The sequence below is a fragment of the Gorilla gorilla genome, chromosome 13 (genome assembly GCF_029281585.2).
Source record: "Gorilla gorilla gorilla isolate KB3781 chromosome 13, NHGRI_mGorGor1-v2.1_pri, whole genome shotgun sequence".
Classification (NCBI taxonomy): Eukaryota; Metazoa; Chordata; class Mammalia; order Primates; family Hominidae; genus Gorilla; species Gorilla gorilla.
This window is the reverse complement of record NC_073237.2, coordinates 121692642-121711398: the sequence shown is the minus strand read 5'-3', so window position 1 is coordinate 121711398 and position 18757 is coordinate 121692642. Positions and strand designations below refer to the sequence as shown.

General features: G+C 40.9%; 1 protein-coding gene across 21 annotated transcripts in view; it reads right to left on the bottom strand.

The window, feature by feature from the left end:
- The window catches only part of GAPVD1 (GTPase activating protein and VPS9 domains 1), a 109597-nt gene that overhangs the window by 26338 nt on the left and 64502 nt on the right, over nucleotides 1–18757 (bottom strand). For 7 of the 21 annotated variants that reach the window (XM_019034021.4, XM_055351911.2, XM_019034024.4 and 4 more), the window contains 8 exons: nucleotides 16211–16340; nucleotides 13838–13963; nucleotides 11181–11354; nucleotides 8506–8646; nucleotides 6663–6797; nucleotides 6094–6213; nucleotides 1622–1699; nucleotides 1123–1493 (listed from right to left, as the gene is read on the bottom strand). In XM_019034021.4, the coding sequence (XP_018889566.1) occupies nucleotides 1123–1493; nucleotides 1622–1699; nucleotides 6094–6213; nucleotides 6663–6797; nucleotides 8506–8646; nucleotides 11181–11354; nucleotides 13838–13963; nucleotides 16211–16340 (1275 nt within the window). Of the gene's footprint in view, nucleotides 1–1122; nucleotides 1494–1621; nucleotides 1700–3472; nucleotides 3554–6093; nucleotides 6214–6662; nucleotides 6798–8505; nucleotides 8647–11180; nucleotides 11355–13837; nucleotides 13964–16210; nucleotides 16341–18757 lie in introns of all 21 variants that reach the window. The other 14 variants (XM_019034020.4, XM_019034022.4, XM_055351903.2 and 11 more) reach the window with 3 other exon arrangements.

Below are 18757 nucleotides of genomic sequence, written 5' to 3'. Positions count from 1 at the left end.
ACTGTGCTACCTGACAAAGTGCAATGAAAAAAAGTGTCATTTCAGTGATATTCCTGCCAAAGATGAATAACCTCAGTCTAATCACAAGAAAACATCAAACAAACCTAACCTGAGGAACATTCGAGAAAACAAATGGCCTGTAAATTTCAAGAGTGTCCAGGTCATATGAGTCAAGAAAAAACTGAGGAACTGCTCTAGACTGAAGGAGACTAAAAAGGCATGACAACTAAAAGCAGTCTGTGATTCTGAATAGAATCTTTTTACTATAAAAAATGTTACAGGGACAACTGGGACACATGAATGGGGTGTCCCATTCATGTAACTGGTAGTAATGTATCAATGTTCATCTGCTGAAGCTGATGGCTGTACCATGAGGTGTAGGAGAATCTGCTTGTTTGTAGGAAACTTACACTGAAGTGTTTAGGGGTACTGGAGCATCAGGTTGGCAACTTGCTCGCAAATGGGGAGGGAGTGCTCTTTTATTGTACTTCCAGTTTGTGTGTAACTTTATAATTGTTTAAAATAAAAAATACTCACGGGGCCAGGTGCGGTGGCTCATGCCTGTAATCCCAGCAACTCTGGGAGGCCAAGGCAGGCGGATCACAAGGTCAGGAGATCAAAACCATCCTGGCCAACATGGTGAAACCCCGTCTCTACTAAAATGCAAAAAATTAGCCGGGTGTGGTGGCGCATGCCTGTAGTCCCACCTACTCAGGAGGCTGAAGCAGAGGAATCGCTTGAATCTGGGAGGCGGAGGTAGCAGTAAGCCAACATTGCGCCACTGTACTCTAGCCTGGGCAACAGAGTGTGACTCCATCTCAAAAAACAAAAAACAACTCATCTAACATCTCAGAAAGATATTGTAAGGTTTAAATAAAATCAGATACAAAATTGCTTGGAGAAACTAAAAGTGTCATAAAAATGCAAGATAGTATCACTACAAAACCAAAGTTGTACAGGTTTCCTGCGGTTATGGTTGTGGGCCCATAGATTGACAAATCATCTTTAATCATGACTACTCTCTATCTGTAATCCTAGATTTATATATTCCATGTTAATTTCAGGTATCAAGAGAACTAGGCAGGCAGAACATAATTCTTTTTCATGGCCTATGTCCCATACCTCTCCTCTTGAGGAGTCCTTACTCGGGGATGAAGATGATGAATGAGGTGCAGCCACCAAAGAAGTAGCACCAATGGCTGCAGCTGGAGGGAGTTCTCGCTCTTCATTTCCTGGACGCCGGTTCCAGCTGGGGTCACTCATCGGTCTCCGGACAGAAGATACTATATCAGAGCTCCTGCTTCGAACTAGTCTCTCAGGGTAAGAATGCCTTTGCTTGAATGCCTCCATTTCAGCTGGAGTTAAAACATGGGAACCAAAGTTTGGCAATCTGGCCTCATTTCCTCCCACAGCTCCTTCCAGGATTGGGGGATCTGGTGGTGGATGCGATGGCCTAGCATAGTGAACCTTTGGCCTTACCACAGCAGAAGCCCCTGCAACACAGGAAAAAAAAAAGTTTTGTAACTGAGACACAACATATCTAACAAAGGCATTAACAAGGGGATTTGGTTTCCTCCTCCTGTCTATGACATAAGCGAAAAAGTTCATTTCACTGGTTTACCTTCATGTGAAGACAGTGGATCAAACATGGCCAGCAGAGACTCTGACTGAGAAGGAGGAGAGGTCAGCTGGTGGGCACCTAAAACAGGAGGGAAACTGTGAGACCAAGCCAGGATGCAGGACAGACGGTCTCAACACAGTTTAAAGGGTTTTAAGTATTCTTTGACGGTTCCTTTTTTGATCCATTAGAACTTGAGAGGCATACCAGAAAAAAAAAATTAAATTATGATTACTTCCAATTCATTTTCTGTTTTTATGAGTATCTTCATACACAGATTTTCTTTACATTTAAGTGGTCTGGCATCTACATGCCTGTTACTTCTAATGGCCAAATGCTAGTATGGTTCATGCAAAGAGAACAAAGCCGGAAGACCTAAACCATCAATGTTTTGAGAATGTCACAGCTTCCCTGAGCCTCGCCTTCCCCTCACCTGAAAATATAGGGGGCAGGCCAGGTGTAGGGGCTCATGCCTTTAATCCCAGTGCTTTGGGAGGCCAAGGAGGGAGGACCGCTTGAGCCCAGGAGTTCAAGACCAGTCTGGGCAAGATGGTGAGACATGGTCTTTACAAAAATTTACAAGAACTAAAAATTGAAAAATAAATAAATTATAAACATAGGGGCAATACTCTGTACAGACAGGGTACAAATAAAAGGCTGTAAATCTTGAAGTTCTAACACTGCTCTCAGCAAATAACTTTAAAATAGATAAGTATGCAGACGATGGAAATTTCAAACATAAAAAAATTATTAATCTAAATGTTTTTAGTCTGAAGCTATTTTTTGTTGCTTTTATTTTTTTGGTCTGAAGCTATATCTTTTGATAATGAATGAGAGTACTATTATGCCTTTTGATTTTTACTTTTGTTCTATAGTTAGATCATTATAAAAGATGGACTAAAACAGCAGTTCTCAAATTTTGGTCTCAGGCCTTTTTTTTTTTTTTTTTTGGAGACAAGGTCTCGCTCTGTCACCCTGGCTGGAGTGCAGTGGTGCAAACATAGCTCACTGCAGCCTCAATCTCTTGGGCTCGAGTGATCCTCCTGCCTTAGCCTCCCAAATAGCTGTGAGCACACCACACCCAGCTGATTTTTATGTTATTTTTTGTAGAGACAGGGTCTCACCATGTTGCCCAGGCTGGTCTTGAACTCCTAGGCTCAAGCACTCCTCCTGCCTCTGCCTCTCAAAGTGCTGGGATTACAGGCATGAGCTACCATGCCTGGCCAAGATATCTTTACAACTTAAAAAATTACTGACCCTAATAGCTTTTCTTTATGGTGGTTATATCTATTGATATTCTATATTAGAAATTAAAACTGAAGTTTAAATATTTATTAATTCATTTAAATATACCCATTAAATGGTAATACAAGGGAGTCTCTCTGAACCTACTCTGGTTTGGGAGGCTGTCCATTTTTTTTGTTTTTTTGAGACAGAGTCTCACTCTGTCACCAGGGTGGAGTACAGTGGTGTGATCTCAGCTCACTGCAACCTCCACCTCCTGGGTTCAAGCGATTCTCCTGCCTCAGCCTCCCGAGCAGCTGGCATTACAGGCACACGCCACCACACCCAGCTAATTTTTTGTATTTTTAGTAGAGATGGGGTTTCACCATGTTGGCTAGGATGGTCTCGATCTCCTGACCTCATAATCCGCCTGCCTCGGCCTCCCAAAGTGCTGGGATTACAGGCGTGAGCCACCGCGCCCAGCCCCATTTTTTTTAAAAAAAGAAAAAATTTTAATGGTAACACAAAAAAGCATTAAAGAAATAAAAATAAAAAATAACTATTATTTTCCAAAATAAAAAATGAAGAGAATGACACATTTTTTGCAAGTATCTTTAATGTACAGCTTACTAGAAGACAGCTGGATTCTCATGTCTGCTTCTGCTTCAATGTGTTGAAAATGTTGTTTTGGCTGAAGTATATAAAGAAAATCTGGCCTCACACGGACATGTAGTTGGAAAAGGAACAATATGTTAGTAGCCTTTTCAGAAAATTGTGGATATTATTCTTTGATACTCTACCACGTCTTGAGAAGTATAGTTTTTTAAAGGATAGCTACAAGGTAGAATTTGAAACCAAATCAATGAACTTTTTGTCCTCTGCTAAATTCACATTTTTCATATCACCACCAATTTCACCAGAAAAGTCTTTAAACAACAGAAAGCTATCAAACTCACGCAGGTAGACACACGTTTCCAAAATTCTAATTTTTGTCCAAAAGTTTGAATTTCATCACTGGCAACAAACTCCACTCTATTAGTTGCTTCTCTAAGTAACAGGATCATTTTGTTAATTTTTTTTTTTTTTTAAAGATGGGACCACAGGCATGCGCCACCACACCTGGCTAATTTTCTTATTTTTTTATTTTTGTAGAGACGAGGTCTCACCATGTTGCCCAGGATGATGTCGAACTCCTGGGCTCAAGGAATCCTCAAGCCTCAGCCTCCCGAAGTACTGGGATCACAGGTGTGAGCCAACGCACCTGGCCGCACTTTGTTAATTTTTGAGATGTCTGCCAAATACCCAACTACGTATTCATAAGAAATACAGTTTATCTGTCATTCTTTCAAGTAAAAATATTTCATGAAAAACCAAATAAAAATAATGGGAAACATTGGCTAGTTCAACTAACAACTCAAATAATCACGTAAGTGCTTCTTGAGACATCTCATCATATCTCAGAATGCAGTGAAAATGCAATATGGGTGCTTCCTATTTCTTCACACAGAATATTAAAAAGGTGTATACTCAAGGGTTGAGATGTGATTAAGTAATTTTTATTCCTTCATCAAAGACATTCCTAAGTAAAACTTTTTTTTTTTTTTTTAAACTGTGAGTGAAGAATACAGTGTGGTGCCCTTGCATCCTGCTAGGGCCCCAGCAAATTTTATCCACTTTGCCTATGCACCGTAAGTACAAATGTCGACACAGTGAAAATGGACAGTTAACTTTGATTTTTATGAAAACAGTTGTGACTTCATCTACACTCCTCCCTCAAAGGGTCTTAGGACCTCAGTGGTCCATGGAGACCATGCTTTGAGACTGCTGGTTTAGAACAGTGGTTCTTGATTGGTGGCTATTTTGCCCCCCAAGAGAGCATTTGGCAATGTCTAGAGACATTTTTGGTTGTCACAACCCCAGGGGGTGAAGGGCATATGCTACTGGTAGGGGCCAGAGATGCTTAAACCTCCTAAAATGCACAGGACAGGCCCCCACAACAAATAATTTCCCAGCCCAAAATGTCAATGGTGTTAAGGTTAAAAAACCCTGGTTTAGAACAAAAAAAATTGTAAAAATAGAAAAAGTACCTCGCAGAGCGTGGTGGCTCATGCCTGTAATCCCAGCACTTTGGGAGGCCGAGGCAGGCAGATCACCTGAGGTTGGGGGTTCCAGACCAGCCTGACCAACATGGAGAAACCCTGTCTCTACTAAAAATACAAAATCAGCCGGGTGTGGTGGCTCATGCCTGTAATCCCAGCTACTTGGGAGGCTGAGGCAGGAAAATCATTTGAACCTGGGAGACAGAGGTTGTGGTGAGCCCAGATTGCGCCATTGCACTCCAGCCTGGGCAACAAGAGCAAAACTCTGTCTCAAAAAAAAAAAAAAAAAAAAAAAAAGACAAAAGGTACCTCAAAACCTACCACCCAATATATAAAACCACTGCTAGCATTTTGGTATTTCCAGTACTTACTTCTTGCATAGGTTTTTAAAAAATGTTTTACTGGCCGGGTGCTGGCTCACACCTGTACTCCCAGCACCGAGGCAGGTGGATCACGAGGTCAGGAGTTTGAGACCAGCCTGGCCAATGTGATGAAACCCCCGTATCTACTAAAAATACAAAAATTAGCTGGGCGTGGTGGTGGGTGCCTGTAATCCCAGCTACTGAGGAGGCTGAGGCAGGAGAATGGCTTGAACCCAGCAGACCCAGGAGGCGGAAGTGCAGTGAGCCAAGATCGTGCCACAGCACTCCAGCCTGGGTGACAGCACAAGACTCCGTCTCAAAAAAAAAAAAAAAAAAAAACAGAAGTTTTATTATTTTGTGTGTAAAGTTCTACAAAATAAATTCCATGTAGTATGTTCTAGTTTTTTCTCTAAGTCATTTCATATTCCTTAATGCATTTTAAAATAGCTACATAAATTCCAATAAGCAGTTACATCAAAACTATTTAGCCATTCCACTTTTCAATTTTTTAAGTTATTTCTAGTTTTCTGCCAATACAAAACGTTACAAAGAACATCTTTGTGCTAAGGACTTTCTCTATACATGGAATTTTTTCATTATGACTGACACCTAGAAGTGGAACTAACCTGACTAAATTTAGAATGTGAACATTTAAGACCTTAAATAGATATTGACAAAGTATGTCCCAAAGTGCTATACCAACAGATGCTGTCACCAGCAATGTGTCACAGTGCCAGTTTCAACCACGGATGTGGTCATTTTTTAAGTCATCCTCATTTCCCGCTCTTACCGTGAGTTATTTCATCCATGTCTGGACTAGTGACAGAATCTTTACCCCCAAAATCAGAGCTGCACTCAGATCTCAGGTCTTCAATCTTATTGGGAATATCCTCAGAGGTTGCACTTATGCCTTTAAAAAACAATAGTAAAAAATAAACAGGAAGAAGAATAAAATATCCACACAAAAAGCATATGAAATTTGGAGAAACTGAAACATTCTCGAATTTTGTGTCCCAGTTCTATACATGTCAGTTTAGTATTATATCCTTTATGGTACTACTGCTTAAATATACTTACCTTGCTTTACACAACATAATCAGAATCATACAATTCTAAAGTAGGACAGGCTACTAAGAACAGAAACAGTTGTAGAGAGACTGTTTGCCAATTACTTCAACAGGCTCCATAAAGCCACACATTAAGTTCTCAAAGATTTCAGGTGCAATGGAAATAAGTTTGTTTTCTGGAAATTACTCAGCTCTTAAATATAACCTATCTCTTTGTATCAACTTTATAAATAGGAGGGGGTAGGGGGTGAACACCTTCAAATCCCTACTCCTTAAAACAAGACAGACATACCGGACACAACACTGAGGCCTGGTGTGCTGGGGCGGGAACTGACCTCCCTGACATCCGTATCATCAGATGTGCTACCCAGTCCAGAACAGCTCTCCAGTTCTTGTAGACGCTCCTCCTGCTTTAGGTCTGGGGCCTCTAAATAGAAGATAAGAGGTATGTTACATTTGTGATTCTCTTAGCACACCACAATTTCAGCTTTTGTGACCCAGATAAACAAAGCTACCAGGGCATGAATAAAATCAGTGCAAATACATGTGTAAGTCTGGACTAGTTAAAGCTAGTTAGATTAAGTGTTAAGTCAAAGTTGTGATTTTCATCCCAATATAAGCCAGTTCACTGTGCACAGATGAAAACGTGGTTCTAGATCACTAATGTCACAGAGTATGCTATTGATTAACATGTGAACTGGACAAGAGAGTATGGAATAGCCTGGTATTAAATCAACCACTTCCTAAAAAGTAACTCCTATGAATACTCAACAGCTGGTGAGCTAATCCTATTGTCCCCAACTGGTCTTCAAACAAGGCTAGCATATCTGAATGCTTTAACATTATAAAACAGGCCAGCCGTGGTAGCTCACACCTGTAATCCCAGCACTTTGGGAGGTCGAGGCCAGCAGATCACCTGAGGTCAGGAGTTCGAGACCAGCATGCCCAACACGGTGAAATCCCATCTCTACTAAAAATACAAAAACTAGCTGGGCGTGGTGGCAGGTGCCTGTAATCCCAACTACTTGGGAGGCTGAGGCAAAAGAATCACTTGAACCCGGGAGGCAGAGATTGCATTGAGCCATGATCGCACCACTGCACTCCAGCCTGGATGACAGAAGTGAGACTCCATCTCAAAAAAAAAAAAAATTATAAAACACATATCAGGATCACTTAATAATTCTTGAACCAAGTAAATCAACAGAACGTAATGCAGATACATAGTTACTTATATTTACATTCTGGTAGTTGACATTTAGTTGAAGGCAAAGATGTGTCTTCATAATCAGAAAAAAATGCAATGCATATGAAAAAACGAAGTACAAAACATTTTATATACATTTATAATAACCTGCACAAAAAAAAATCCTCAGGATTACAGAATCTCAATTTCAACGTATTTCAAAAACACATTAAACATGTTTTAGAGAGTCAAGTTCTCCCCTGTGATAAATCTAAACGTGTTTACCAAGCAAGCACTCAGTTTGAACTGTGCTGCTACTCTTATCCTGTCATGAGTTTGTGGGAGATACTAAATTCAATGACTCACACGGACTCTGATAATCACAGAAAATTGCTTTCAAAATAACTCAACACAGAGTCTGAAAGCACCTGCCATCACAGTCTATGCTATCTAACAGAGCATTTTCCCTTAATGGACAGAAAATGCCCTAAACTAATTTTCCATCTGACATTCTTAGCAATGTGATCACCTCATCTTTGTCAAATGTATAACTGGCTGGGCATGATGGCTTATGCCTGTAATTCCAGCACTTCAGGAGGCCGAGGTGGGCAGATCACCTGAGGTCAGGAGTTCAAGACCAGCCTGGCCAACATGGTGAAACCCCGTTTCTCTAAAAATACAAAAATTACCCGGCATGGTGGGGCATGTCTGTAATTCCAGCTACTCAGGAGGCTGAGGCGAGAAGATTGCTTGAACCCAGGAGGCGGAGGTTGCAGTAAGTTGGGATCGCGCCACAGCACTCCAGCCTGGGTGAAAGAGCAAGACCCCATCTCCATTAAAAAAAAAAAAAAAGTGTATTTGACAAAATATACATAATACAGAAGTTGGGATACCTTGCATTTAATTAAAACTTCTGTGTAAATGAAAAAGCAAACAATGATAGCATACTAACCTGAGTCACTTGGCAATACCTCTACACTCCAAGCTTCGCTTGTTGTCTCTGATATGGTAGAACCAGTGCAGGGGTCAAGAAGCACTGACCCTGAACCTGGGAGGCACAGCAAACTGCCTAACATGTTCTCTGCTGCAGCACCTGTATAACCAGTGGGAAGCAAAGGGTTAACAAAGATCCTGGAGGAAAGTGCAGTGATAGTGGAGAAAAGCCAAACACAAGCTAACAAAGTCTCTTGGCTGGGTGTGGTGGCTCACACCTGTAATCCCAGCACTTTGGGAGGCTGAGGCAGGCAGATCACTTGAGGCCAGGAGTTCAACACCAGCCTGGCCAACATGGTGAAACCCCGTCTCTACTAAAAATACAAAAATTAGCCAGGTATGGTGGCGTGCACCGGTAGTCTCAGCTACTTGGGAAGCTGAGGCACAAGAACCCGGGAGGCAGAGGTTGCAGGGGGTGGAGAGATTGCAGTGAGCCGAGGTCATGCCATTGCCCTCCAACCTGGTCAATGTGAGTGAGACCCTGTCTCAAAAATAAAAATGGCCGTGTCATTTTGGGACTTTGTCTCAAAAAAAAAAACACCAAACTCCTCTCTACCTACAAGAAAGAGGCCAAGGTAAGAATAACTTCAATCAAGCACACCACTAAAAACACAAGTTCCTACTTTGGTCACAATGGCACAATACCCTTTTCACCAGTTTCCTCCAGTTCACCTTTGACTCTCCATAGAGAAAACACACATCATTAAGTCAAGTAATTTCAACAGCTTTAGCTTTGATTTTTCAGCAAATTTTACAGGGGTCTTTAATATCGTTCTAAAATTTATAGCCCTACAAGGATTAAAAACACTGAGAGTTTAACCACAGAATGTTATGCTGGCCAAATATTTTTTCTTCCAGCATATTAGTCACTATTCAGGGCAATAAGATACATTCACAGGAAAATACACATCTTCATAGCACTCACTCAACTGCAAATACAGCTTATTGCGCAAATACAGCTAACTGCCAAGAACAATACCACTTTGGCATCTGGGACAAAGTAATGCAAAACCAATTAAGAAATCTATTTACACTACTTAAAAATACAAATCGAAAGTATTAAACATTATTATACGTCTGTGTTAAAAACACTCAAGTTCAAAAGGCTTCACTACTTTGGATTAAACCTAATAAAAGAATAATTCTACTTCAGGGCATGAAAAAAAATTAGAAAAAAAGTTACTAATAAAAGTTACCTTTCAAAGATATATCATAAAATAATTACAAATAAAATAATGTCTGGAACTTGCCTAAACATAATGAGGGGAGAGAAGAGGGTAGTGGATAGGAGAACAGATGAAACAAAGCTGGCCATGTGGGTCTAACTCCTGAAGCTGAGTGATGGGTACACTGGGTTCATCATACCACCATCTCTTGTATTTGTTTAAAATGTTCCATGATTTAGGCCGGGAGCAATGGCTCATGACTGTAATCCCAGCACTTTGGGAGGCCGAGGCGAATGGATCACTTGAGGTCAGGAATTCGAGACCAGCCTGGCCAATATGGTGAAACCCCGTCTCTACTAAAAATACAAAAATTATCTGGGTGTGGTGGTAGGCACCTGCAGTCCCAGCTACTCGGGAGGCTGAGGCAGGAGAATCACTTAAACCAGGGAGGCAGAGGTTGCAGTGAGCTGAGATCGCACCACTGCAACTCCAGCCTGGGCGACAGAGTAAGACTCCATCTTATATTAAAACAAACAAACAAACAAACAAACAAAAAAACCTATTGGTTACTATGCTCACTACCTGGGTGACAAAATCATCTGTACACCAAACCCCAGCAACATACAATTTGCTCTAACAATTTCCCATGTAACAAATCTGCACATGTACCCCCGAACCTAAAATAAAAGTTGAAGAAAAATAAATAAACATATCAATAAATTTTCCATGATTTAAAAACAAAATGAAGATGAGGGTTACAAGACTATATATCTTTCAGAACTCATAAAACAGTATCCAAAAAGGAGCGAATTTTAGTGTATGTACATAGCACCTGAATAAACTTCACATTAAAAAAAAAAAAAAGGCAGGAGGATCACTTGAGCTCATTAGTTCAAGACCAGCCTGAGCAACAAAGCGAAATCCTGTCTCTATTTGAAAATAAATAAAAATTTAAGAAGAAGAAAAAGAAAAATCTGGTTACCCTTAGGAACTGAATTAACTCTTCCAGAAGTGAATTCATTTTTTTAGAGAACAGCAGTATCATATTGTTGTGAAAGATTTTATGGCTATAATCTATAAGAATTTTCATCTTAAGGTTAGGTGTTTGGCTTCAAACAGAGAATATACTAATTAGAGACAGACTAAGAACTTATACTATGCCCTGCAAACAACACTTGACCAGAAGCTAATTCAAAACACTGGTTTTTCTTTCTTTTTTTTTTTTTTTTTTGGGCAGCGGGGAGGAGGATGGGTAAGGGGTGGGATTAAATGTAGAAAGGAAAAACACTAGTTATATTTAAGTAAAGAAAAAAGTACCCAAATGCCTTGTTCCATACAGTTATAACAGTTTCCCAGATGGTGCTAACACACAGTGTGTTTGTCAGGGCACTGGTGCTCCCTCCCATGAAAGGTTGGTGGATTTGAATAACTAAACCGTGATATTTCACAGACATTAAATGGCAGTTACCTGCAATTTCTTGCAAGCGATCTTCATCAATATTAGGGTCAAAGTCACTTCCCAAGACGTCTGTACTCCAGGTCTCACTCACTGTTTCTGATATGTCCCTATCATCTGTTAATCCCATCATGTCACGAATTTCAAACTTCCTTAGCTTATCATCAAGGTTATCCTGTGTTGTAGCTATCAAAAACAAAATTAGGCACTTTTAAAATAGTAGCACAGCTATGACTTTTTAATCAACTTTAAAGAATTTTATCTCCATGTTGGTCAGGCTGGTCTCGAACTCCCAATCTCAGGTGATCCGCCCGCCTCGGGCTCCCAAAGTGCTGGGATTACAGGCGTGAGCCACTGTGCCCGGCCTATCAATTCACTTCTTAATCTAGCATTTTGCATATGCCAACCACCTATCTCAGAATCTCCCAGGAAGCTTGCTGAAGAGGTGACATTTGTTCAACTTCTTTCATAAGCTCATATGAAAGTTCCTCCTCCACTTATACAACGGCCTCCAGTGGATAACTGAAGCTTCGGATTGTACCAAATCCTATATGTTCCATGCTGTTTTCATCTGATAAGCAGTGACTATTAGGCAGGTAGTATATATGTGGATACACTGAACTAAGGAATGATTCATGTCCCGGATGTGATAGAGTGAGACTGTGTGAGATTTCATCACATTATTCAGAATGGCACGGAATTTAAAGCTTATGAATTATTTCTGGAATTTTCCATTTAATATTTTTGCACCAAGTTTGCCCATGGGTAACTGAAGCCATGTAAGGTGAAACCATGGATAAGGAGGTACTACTTTATTACTTGAGTTTTCTCTGCTGCTTGCAACAAACTTAATCCTAATTAATACACTGATAAACAAATCCAGTAAAATACAGCATTACTTTTTCCAAGCCACACACTTTCCAATGACAATACTCTTTTTCTTTCTAAAAACGGACTTCTTTTTTAGAAGTAAGACTTGGGAAATGGAATTTTTAAAAAGCTAACCAGGTAATTCTTATGCATGCTAAAATCACTGTGTCAAACCTAGTTGAGGGCATCATCTTTTTTTTTTTTTGAGATGGAGTCTCGCTCTGTCGCCCAGGCTGGAGTGCAGTGGCGTGATCTCTGCTCACTGTAAGCTCTGCCTCCCAGGTTCAGGCCATTCTCCTGCCTCAGCCTCCCGAGTAGCTGGGACTACAAGCACCTGCCACCATGCCCGGCTAATTTTTTGTATTTTTAGTAGAGACAGGGTTTCACCGTGTCAGCCAGGATGGTCTCAATCTCCTGACCTCGTGATCCGCCCGTCTCGGCCTCCCAAAGTGCTAGGGATTACAGGCATGAGCCACCGCACCCGGCCCATCTTTTTTTTTTTCAATCAGAGTCTCACTCTGTTGCCCAGGCTAGAGTGCAGTGGTGCGATCTCAGCTCACTGCAACCCCTGCCTCCCAGGTTCAAGCGATTCTCGTGCCTCAGCCTTCTCAGTAGCTGGGATTACAGGTGCTCACCACCTCACCTGGCTAATTTTTGTATTTTTAGTAGAGATGGGGTTTCACTATGTTGGCCAGACTGGTCTCAAATTCCTGACCTCAAATGATCTACCTGCCTCAGCCTCCCAAAGTGCTGGGATCACAGGCGCGAGCCACTGTACCTGGCCAAGGGCATCATCTTAAATGAACAAATCCAAAAAACTCTTTCAACTTAATCTTCCTAAGGCACCTCACATCCTCATCTTCACTGAACCAAAAGCCTTCAGTGGCTTCCAGCTTACTACTAAAATACTGATATCCTTCTTTCCACAACAGGGATCCACCTACTTTTTAATCCTTACCTCACCCTATTTCCCTGATACCTGAAAAAGTACTATGGCTTCCCACCTCTTTGACTTGCTTATGCTTGTCCTTCACCTAGAATGACCTATCTCCAACTTCTGCCAAGGCAATGCCAGCCAGCCCTTAAGGCTAATATTTTCTTCCAATAAACTTTCCCTATTCTTTCTTTTTTTTGAGACGGAGTTTTGCTCTTTTTGCCCAGCCTGTTGTGCAATGGCATGATCTTGGCTCACCGCAACCTCCGCCTCCTGGGTTCAAGCGATTCTCCTGCCTCAGCCTCCCGAGTAGCTGGGATTACAGGCATGCGCCACCACCCTGGCTAATTTTGTATTTTCAGTAGAGATGGGGTTTCTCCATGTTGGTCAGGCTGGTCTTGAACTCCCGACCTCAGGTGATCCACCCGCCTCAGCCACCCAAAGTGCTGGGATTACAGGTGTGAGCCACCGGGCCCAGCAGCTTTCCCTATACTTTCAACCATATGTATCTCTCACTCAGAACTGCCAAATACTTTTATGATACTTTAAATCAATTGTGTACTATTCTTTCCCTATTCTAAGTTCCTTGAGCCTTGAGTATTTACATTGTATCCCTAAAATATTACAGAATTAAAATATCAAATATTACTGAATTTCAAGTAATTTATATTAATTTATTAAGCCTAAACAATCCACTTACCAACTAAATACATTTTGAAGAACTGAAGGAATGATGAATAAATGTTAAGTTTAATGGTGATTTAATCTCTTACTGAACCAAGCCAACTTAATGAAAACACACTGTTCATCTTGCAATCAGGTAAATTCTTTGCTACTTAGGCAACTGTGTTCAACTTCACTTTACCTTGCTCATGTTCTAACAGCTGTAGAGCTTCAACTCCATTACTGCCAGAAGGTCCTGCTCCAAGTTCTGACACAGACTCTCCTTCTAGGTCTAGGGAGGACACTGAATTGGAGCGATTTGAAGGACCTAGAGAAATGTTTATAGCGTGAGCAATCTTTTTTAAACAGTCATGAGCCACCACACAATTTTTCATGCCTTGATAAAAGACAAACAACTGATTAAAGTGTTTTTAATACTTTTTAGACCTTAAAAAAACACATGCCCTTTGAGAAATTCTGCTTCTAGGAATTTATCCTAAGGTGCTAATAACAAATTAATCTGCTGGGTGCAATACCTCATGCCTGTAATCCCAGCACTTTGGGAGGCTAAGGTGGGTGGATCATGAGGTCAGGCGATCGAGACCATCCTGGCTAACATGGTGAAACCCAGTCTCTACTAAAAATATAATTTAGCCAGGCGTGGTGGCGGGCACCTGTAGTACCAGCTACTCAGGAGGCTGAGGCAGGAGAATGGTGTGAACCCAGGAGGCAGAGCTTGCAGTGGGCCGAGATCGCGCCACTGCACTCCAGCCTGGGCAACAGAGCGAGACTCCATCTCAAAAAACAAAACACAACACAACACAACAAAACAAAACAAAAAATATAAAAATTAGCCGGCCTGGTGGCACATGCCTGTAATCTCAGCTACTTAGAAGGCTGAGGCAGGGGAATTGCTTGAACCCGGGAGGCAAAGGTTGCAGTGAGTTGAGATCGCACCATTGCACTCCAGCCTGGGCAACAAAAGTGAGACTCCATCTCAAAAAAAAATAATAATAATTAATCTAAAGTTGCTTGTTATAGAGCTTCTTTTTCTTTTCTTTTTTTTTTTTTTTTTAGAGAGAGTCTCACTCTATCGTCCAAGCTGGAGTGCAGTGGCACCATCTTGGCTCACTGCAACCTCCACCTCCCGGGTTCAAGCAATTCTCCTGCCTGAGTCTCCCGAGTAGCTGGGACTACAGGCACACGCTGCCACACCCAGCTAATTTGTTGTATTTTAGTAGAGATGGGGTTTCACCGTGTTGCCCAGGCTGGTCTCGAACTCCTGAGCTCAGTGAATCCGCCTGCCTCGGCATCCCAAAGTGCTGGGATTACAGGCATGAGCCACTTCGCCCAGCCCAGAAGTTATTATGTCCGAAAAGTGGAAGAAATCTATAGATTTAATCACAGAAGAAAGTTGAAAAAAATTATGATATGCCCATGTGAGTTAAGGAAAACAGCCATAAAAACCATGTTATTTAAGAATGTTAAATTACAAAGGGAAATGTTAATGCCATATTATTAAATTACAAAAGGTTACAAAACAGGACAAACCTAATTTTGCTGTGAATAATCTAAAACGTCAACTGCTATCAACAAAATTTTGAGATTATAGGTGATTCTATTTCTCTATTTTGTACAATGAACATACATTACATGTCATTTTTTTGGAAAAGTCAGATTAAAATATGAAGTTATTATATTTTAGGTTTCTTTTTAAATGTCAGTAAATTTGAACTATTGTCTTTAAATAAAAAAAATCTGGGGCCGGGTGCGGTGGCTCACGCCTGTAATCCCAGCACTTTGGGAGGCTGAGGCGGGCAGATCACGAGCTCAGGAGATCGAGACCATCCTAGCTAACACGGTGAAACCCCGTCTCTACTAAAAATACAAAAAATTAGCCAGGCGTGGTGGCAGGTGCCTGTAGTCCCAACTATGCAGGAGGCTGAGGCAGGAGAATGGCGTGAACCCGGGAGGCGGAGCTTGCAGTAAGCCGAGATTGCGACACTGCACTCCAGCCTGGGCAACGAACGAGACTCTGTCTCCAAAAAAAAAAATAAATAAATAAATTGGTACTAGTAGGCAAAATGACATATTCTCATTTCACAATCTTGGCTTTGAATTTTCTTTTTAATACCTATTTCCATTGTCTCCTGCTTCATAAAGGTATGTGTGAGTGTGAGTAAAGGAATACAGAACATTTAAGAGTATATGCAACATCCTGAAATACTAGTAAGTCCATTTTTTCCCGTTTAGACATGCATGATATCCTTCTAAAGGAGCTCTATAAGCTTTGGTATATATTAATACTGCAGAAACAGAACTTGCTGTTATTCTATTTAAGTCTGAATAAAGACATATCTTCTCCATTTTATATGACCAAAGGCATCTTGCAATTTTAATTTTATTCAGGAAACAATCTTTACAGCCAACTGTTCAAGCTCATTAGAGGAAATCTTCATTAGTCTCCTCAGTGAGAAGCACAGATGGTATAATTATAATTTATAAGCTCCTTTAAAAAACACAAAACAAACTATTAATTGAATCACACAACTCCTTGAATGAAGTAACCCTTCACCTTCAGATATTCCTTCCAGATTATCACTGCAGAGGGAAAAGCGCAAGGTTTTATCAGGTTTACCATGCAGTTTGTTTTCATCAACAGGGACATCTCCTTGTCCTCCATCCGAAAGCTGCATGTTTAGGACCTAAAAAATAAAATGTCAATTTTGGTTTATCAATGGAAAGATTACTGATAAGGAAACAAACCACAGCAAATGCATATTTAACTCCTTAATCTTAAATTATCAATTTTTAACTACAAACCTATTTAGAAGGTCTGTCAAGCTTTTAAATACCTGTGGAATAAAAGTATATAAATTAAAGCAGCTGAAGCCATGCCTTTCCATTACCCTACGAGTGTCACAGATTGAACAGGCAACCAGACTACCAGATGAGTAGTGGTGAGAATTATACAAATCAGAAGTCTTTGGTGTCAGCACGCTGGTCCTTCTAATTCTGTCATGTGTCAACTATGTAACCTTGGATAGGCAAGTTATTGAAATTCTCTAAGCCTCAGTTTCTTCATCTATAAAATGGTGACAGTAACAGTATGTATGCCATGTAATTGCTGAGAATTAAGTAAAAAGATGCACATAAAACAGTTGTCATGTCACATATTAAATTTGCAAAATTTAAAGAAAGTAAATAAACAAGGCTGGGCGCAGAGGATCACGCCTGTAATCTCAGCACTTTGGGAGGCCAGGGCAGGCAGATCATGAGGTCAGGAGATTGAGACCATGCTGGCTAACATGGTGAAACCCCATCTCTACTAAACTACAAAAAAAAATTAACCGGGCGTGGTGGTGGGCACCTGTAGTCCCAGCTACTCGGGAGGCTGAGGCAGAAGAAGGGCGTGAACCTGGGAGGCGGAGCTTGCATTGAGCCGAGATCGCGCCACTGCACTCTAGCCTGGGCGATACAGTGAGACTCCATCTCAAAAAAAAAAAAATAAAAAATAAATAAACAAAATTTTTAAATATACCAAATTTGAAAAATTTAAATAAAATTTAAAGTAAATAAAAGTAAATAAATTCAACTAGAAGAAAACGTGTAATCATGTTATTTTGTAGGCATCAAGATTTAATCCATCTAGTTTGAACGTCCACTTGATCACAACATACATACAGGGCCACAAAAGTCCACACCAGAAACTGAAGTATGACTTCACAGACATCTCCAGCTTAGATTGATGGCCTTTTTATATGCTTTCCATTTGCCAGATGACTTCCAAATAACATAACTACATCTCACTACTCCCTACAAGCCTCACAACTCAGCTTTGTGTGTATATCTCCACCTTAATGAAGAATTAAGTGCTTTGTTGAAAGTCACATAGCATGTTTTAGGTATACCTTGGACTTAAACTCAGAGGCCTTGGCTCCCTTGGCTGTTGCTGAAATATGAAGGAAGAATAGTACCCTCACTTACAAAGAAAAAAACTTACCACAAAAAATGAAAAATATGTGAGGCGATACAGGTTATTTAGCTTGATTCAGCCATTCCACAATGTATATCAAAACATGTATACCATAAATAGATACAATTTTGTCAGCTAAAAGATAAATGATTTTTAAACAGAAAAAAAAAACATTCTTGGTTGCTGTTTTGGCTCTGAGTAAATTAAAGGTTTTGAAATGGTTTTATACATTTACACATGATGCCTTTAAATACAGGTTTTTTAGCTGGGAGCGGTGGCGGCTCATGCCTGTAACCCCAGCACTCTGGGAGGTCGAGGCCGGTGGATCACCTGAGGTCAGGAGTTCAACCTGGGCAACGTGGCAAAATCCCATCTCTACTAAAAATACAAAATTAACCAGGTGTGGTGGTGTATGCCTGTAATTCCAGCTACTTGGGAGGCTGAGACAGAAGAATCGCTTGAACCCGGGAGGTGGAGGTTGCAATGAGCTGAGATTGCACCACTGCACTCCAGCCTGGGTGACAGAGCAAGACTGCATCACAAAAAAAAAAAAAGGTTTTTTTTCCCTATTTGCTTGAAATTAATAGACATAGGCCAGGCGTCGTGGTGCGCACCTGTAATCCCAGCTGCTCAGGAGGCTGGAGAATCACTTGAACCTGTGAAGTGGAGGTTGCAGTGAGCTGTGATTGCACTACTGCACTCCAGCCTGGGTGACAGAGGGAGATTCCATCTCAAAAAACAAAATTAAATACACATAAAATTTTTATTAAAAAAATTTTTTTTAAGATGGAGCTCATTATGTCGCCCAGGCTGGAGTGCAGTGGTGCAATGATGGCTCACCACAGCCTTGAACCCCTAGGCACAGGCAATCCTCCTGCTTTAGCCTCCTGAGTAGCTGGGACTACAGGTACACACCACCAAGCCCAGCTAATTTTTTTTATTTTTAGTTCTTCGTATTATTATTATTATTATTATATTTTTGAGACAGAGTCTCACTCTGTCACCTAGGCTGGAGTGCAATGGCATGATCTTGACTCACTGCCACCTCCGCCTCCCAGGTTCAAGCGATTCTCCTGTCTCAGCCTCCCAAGTAGCTGGGATTACAGGCATGTGCCACCACACCCGGCTAATTTTTGTATTTTTAGT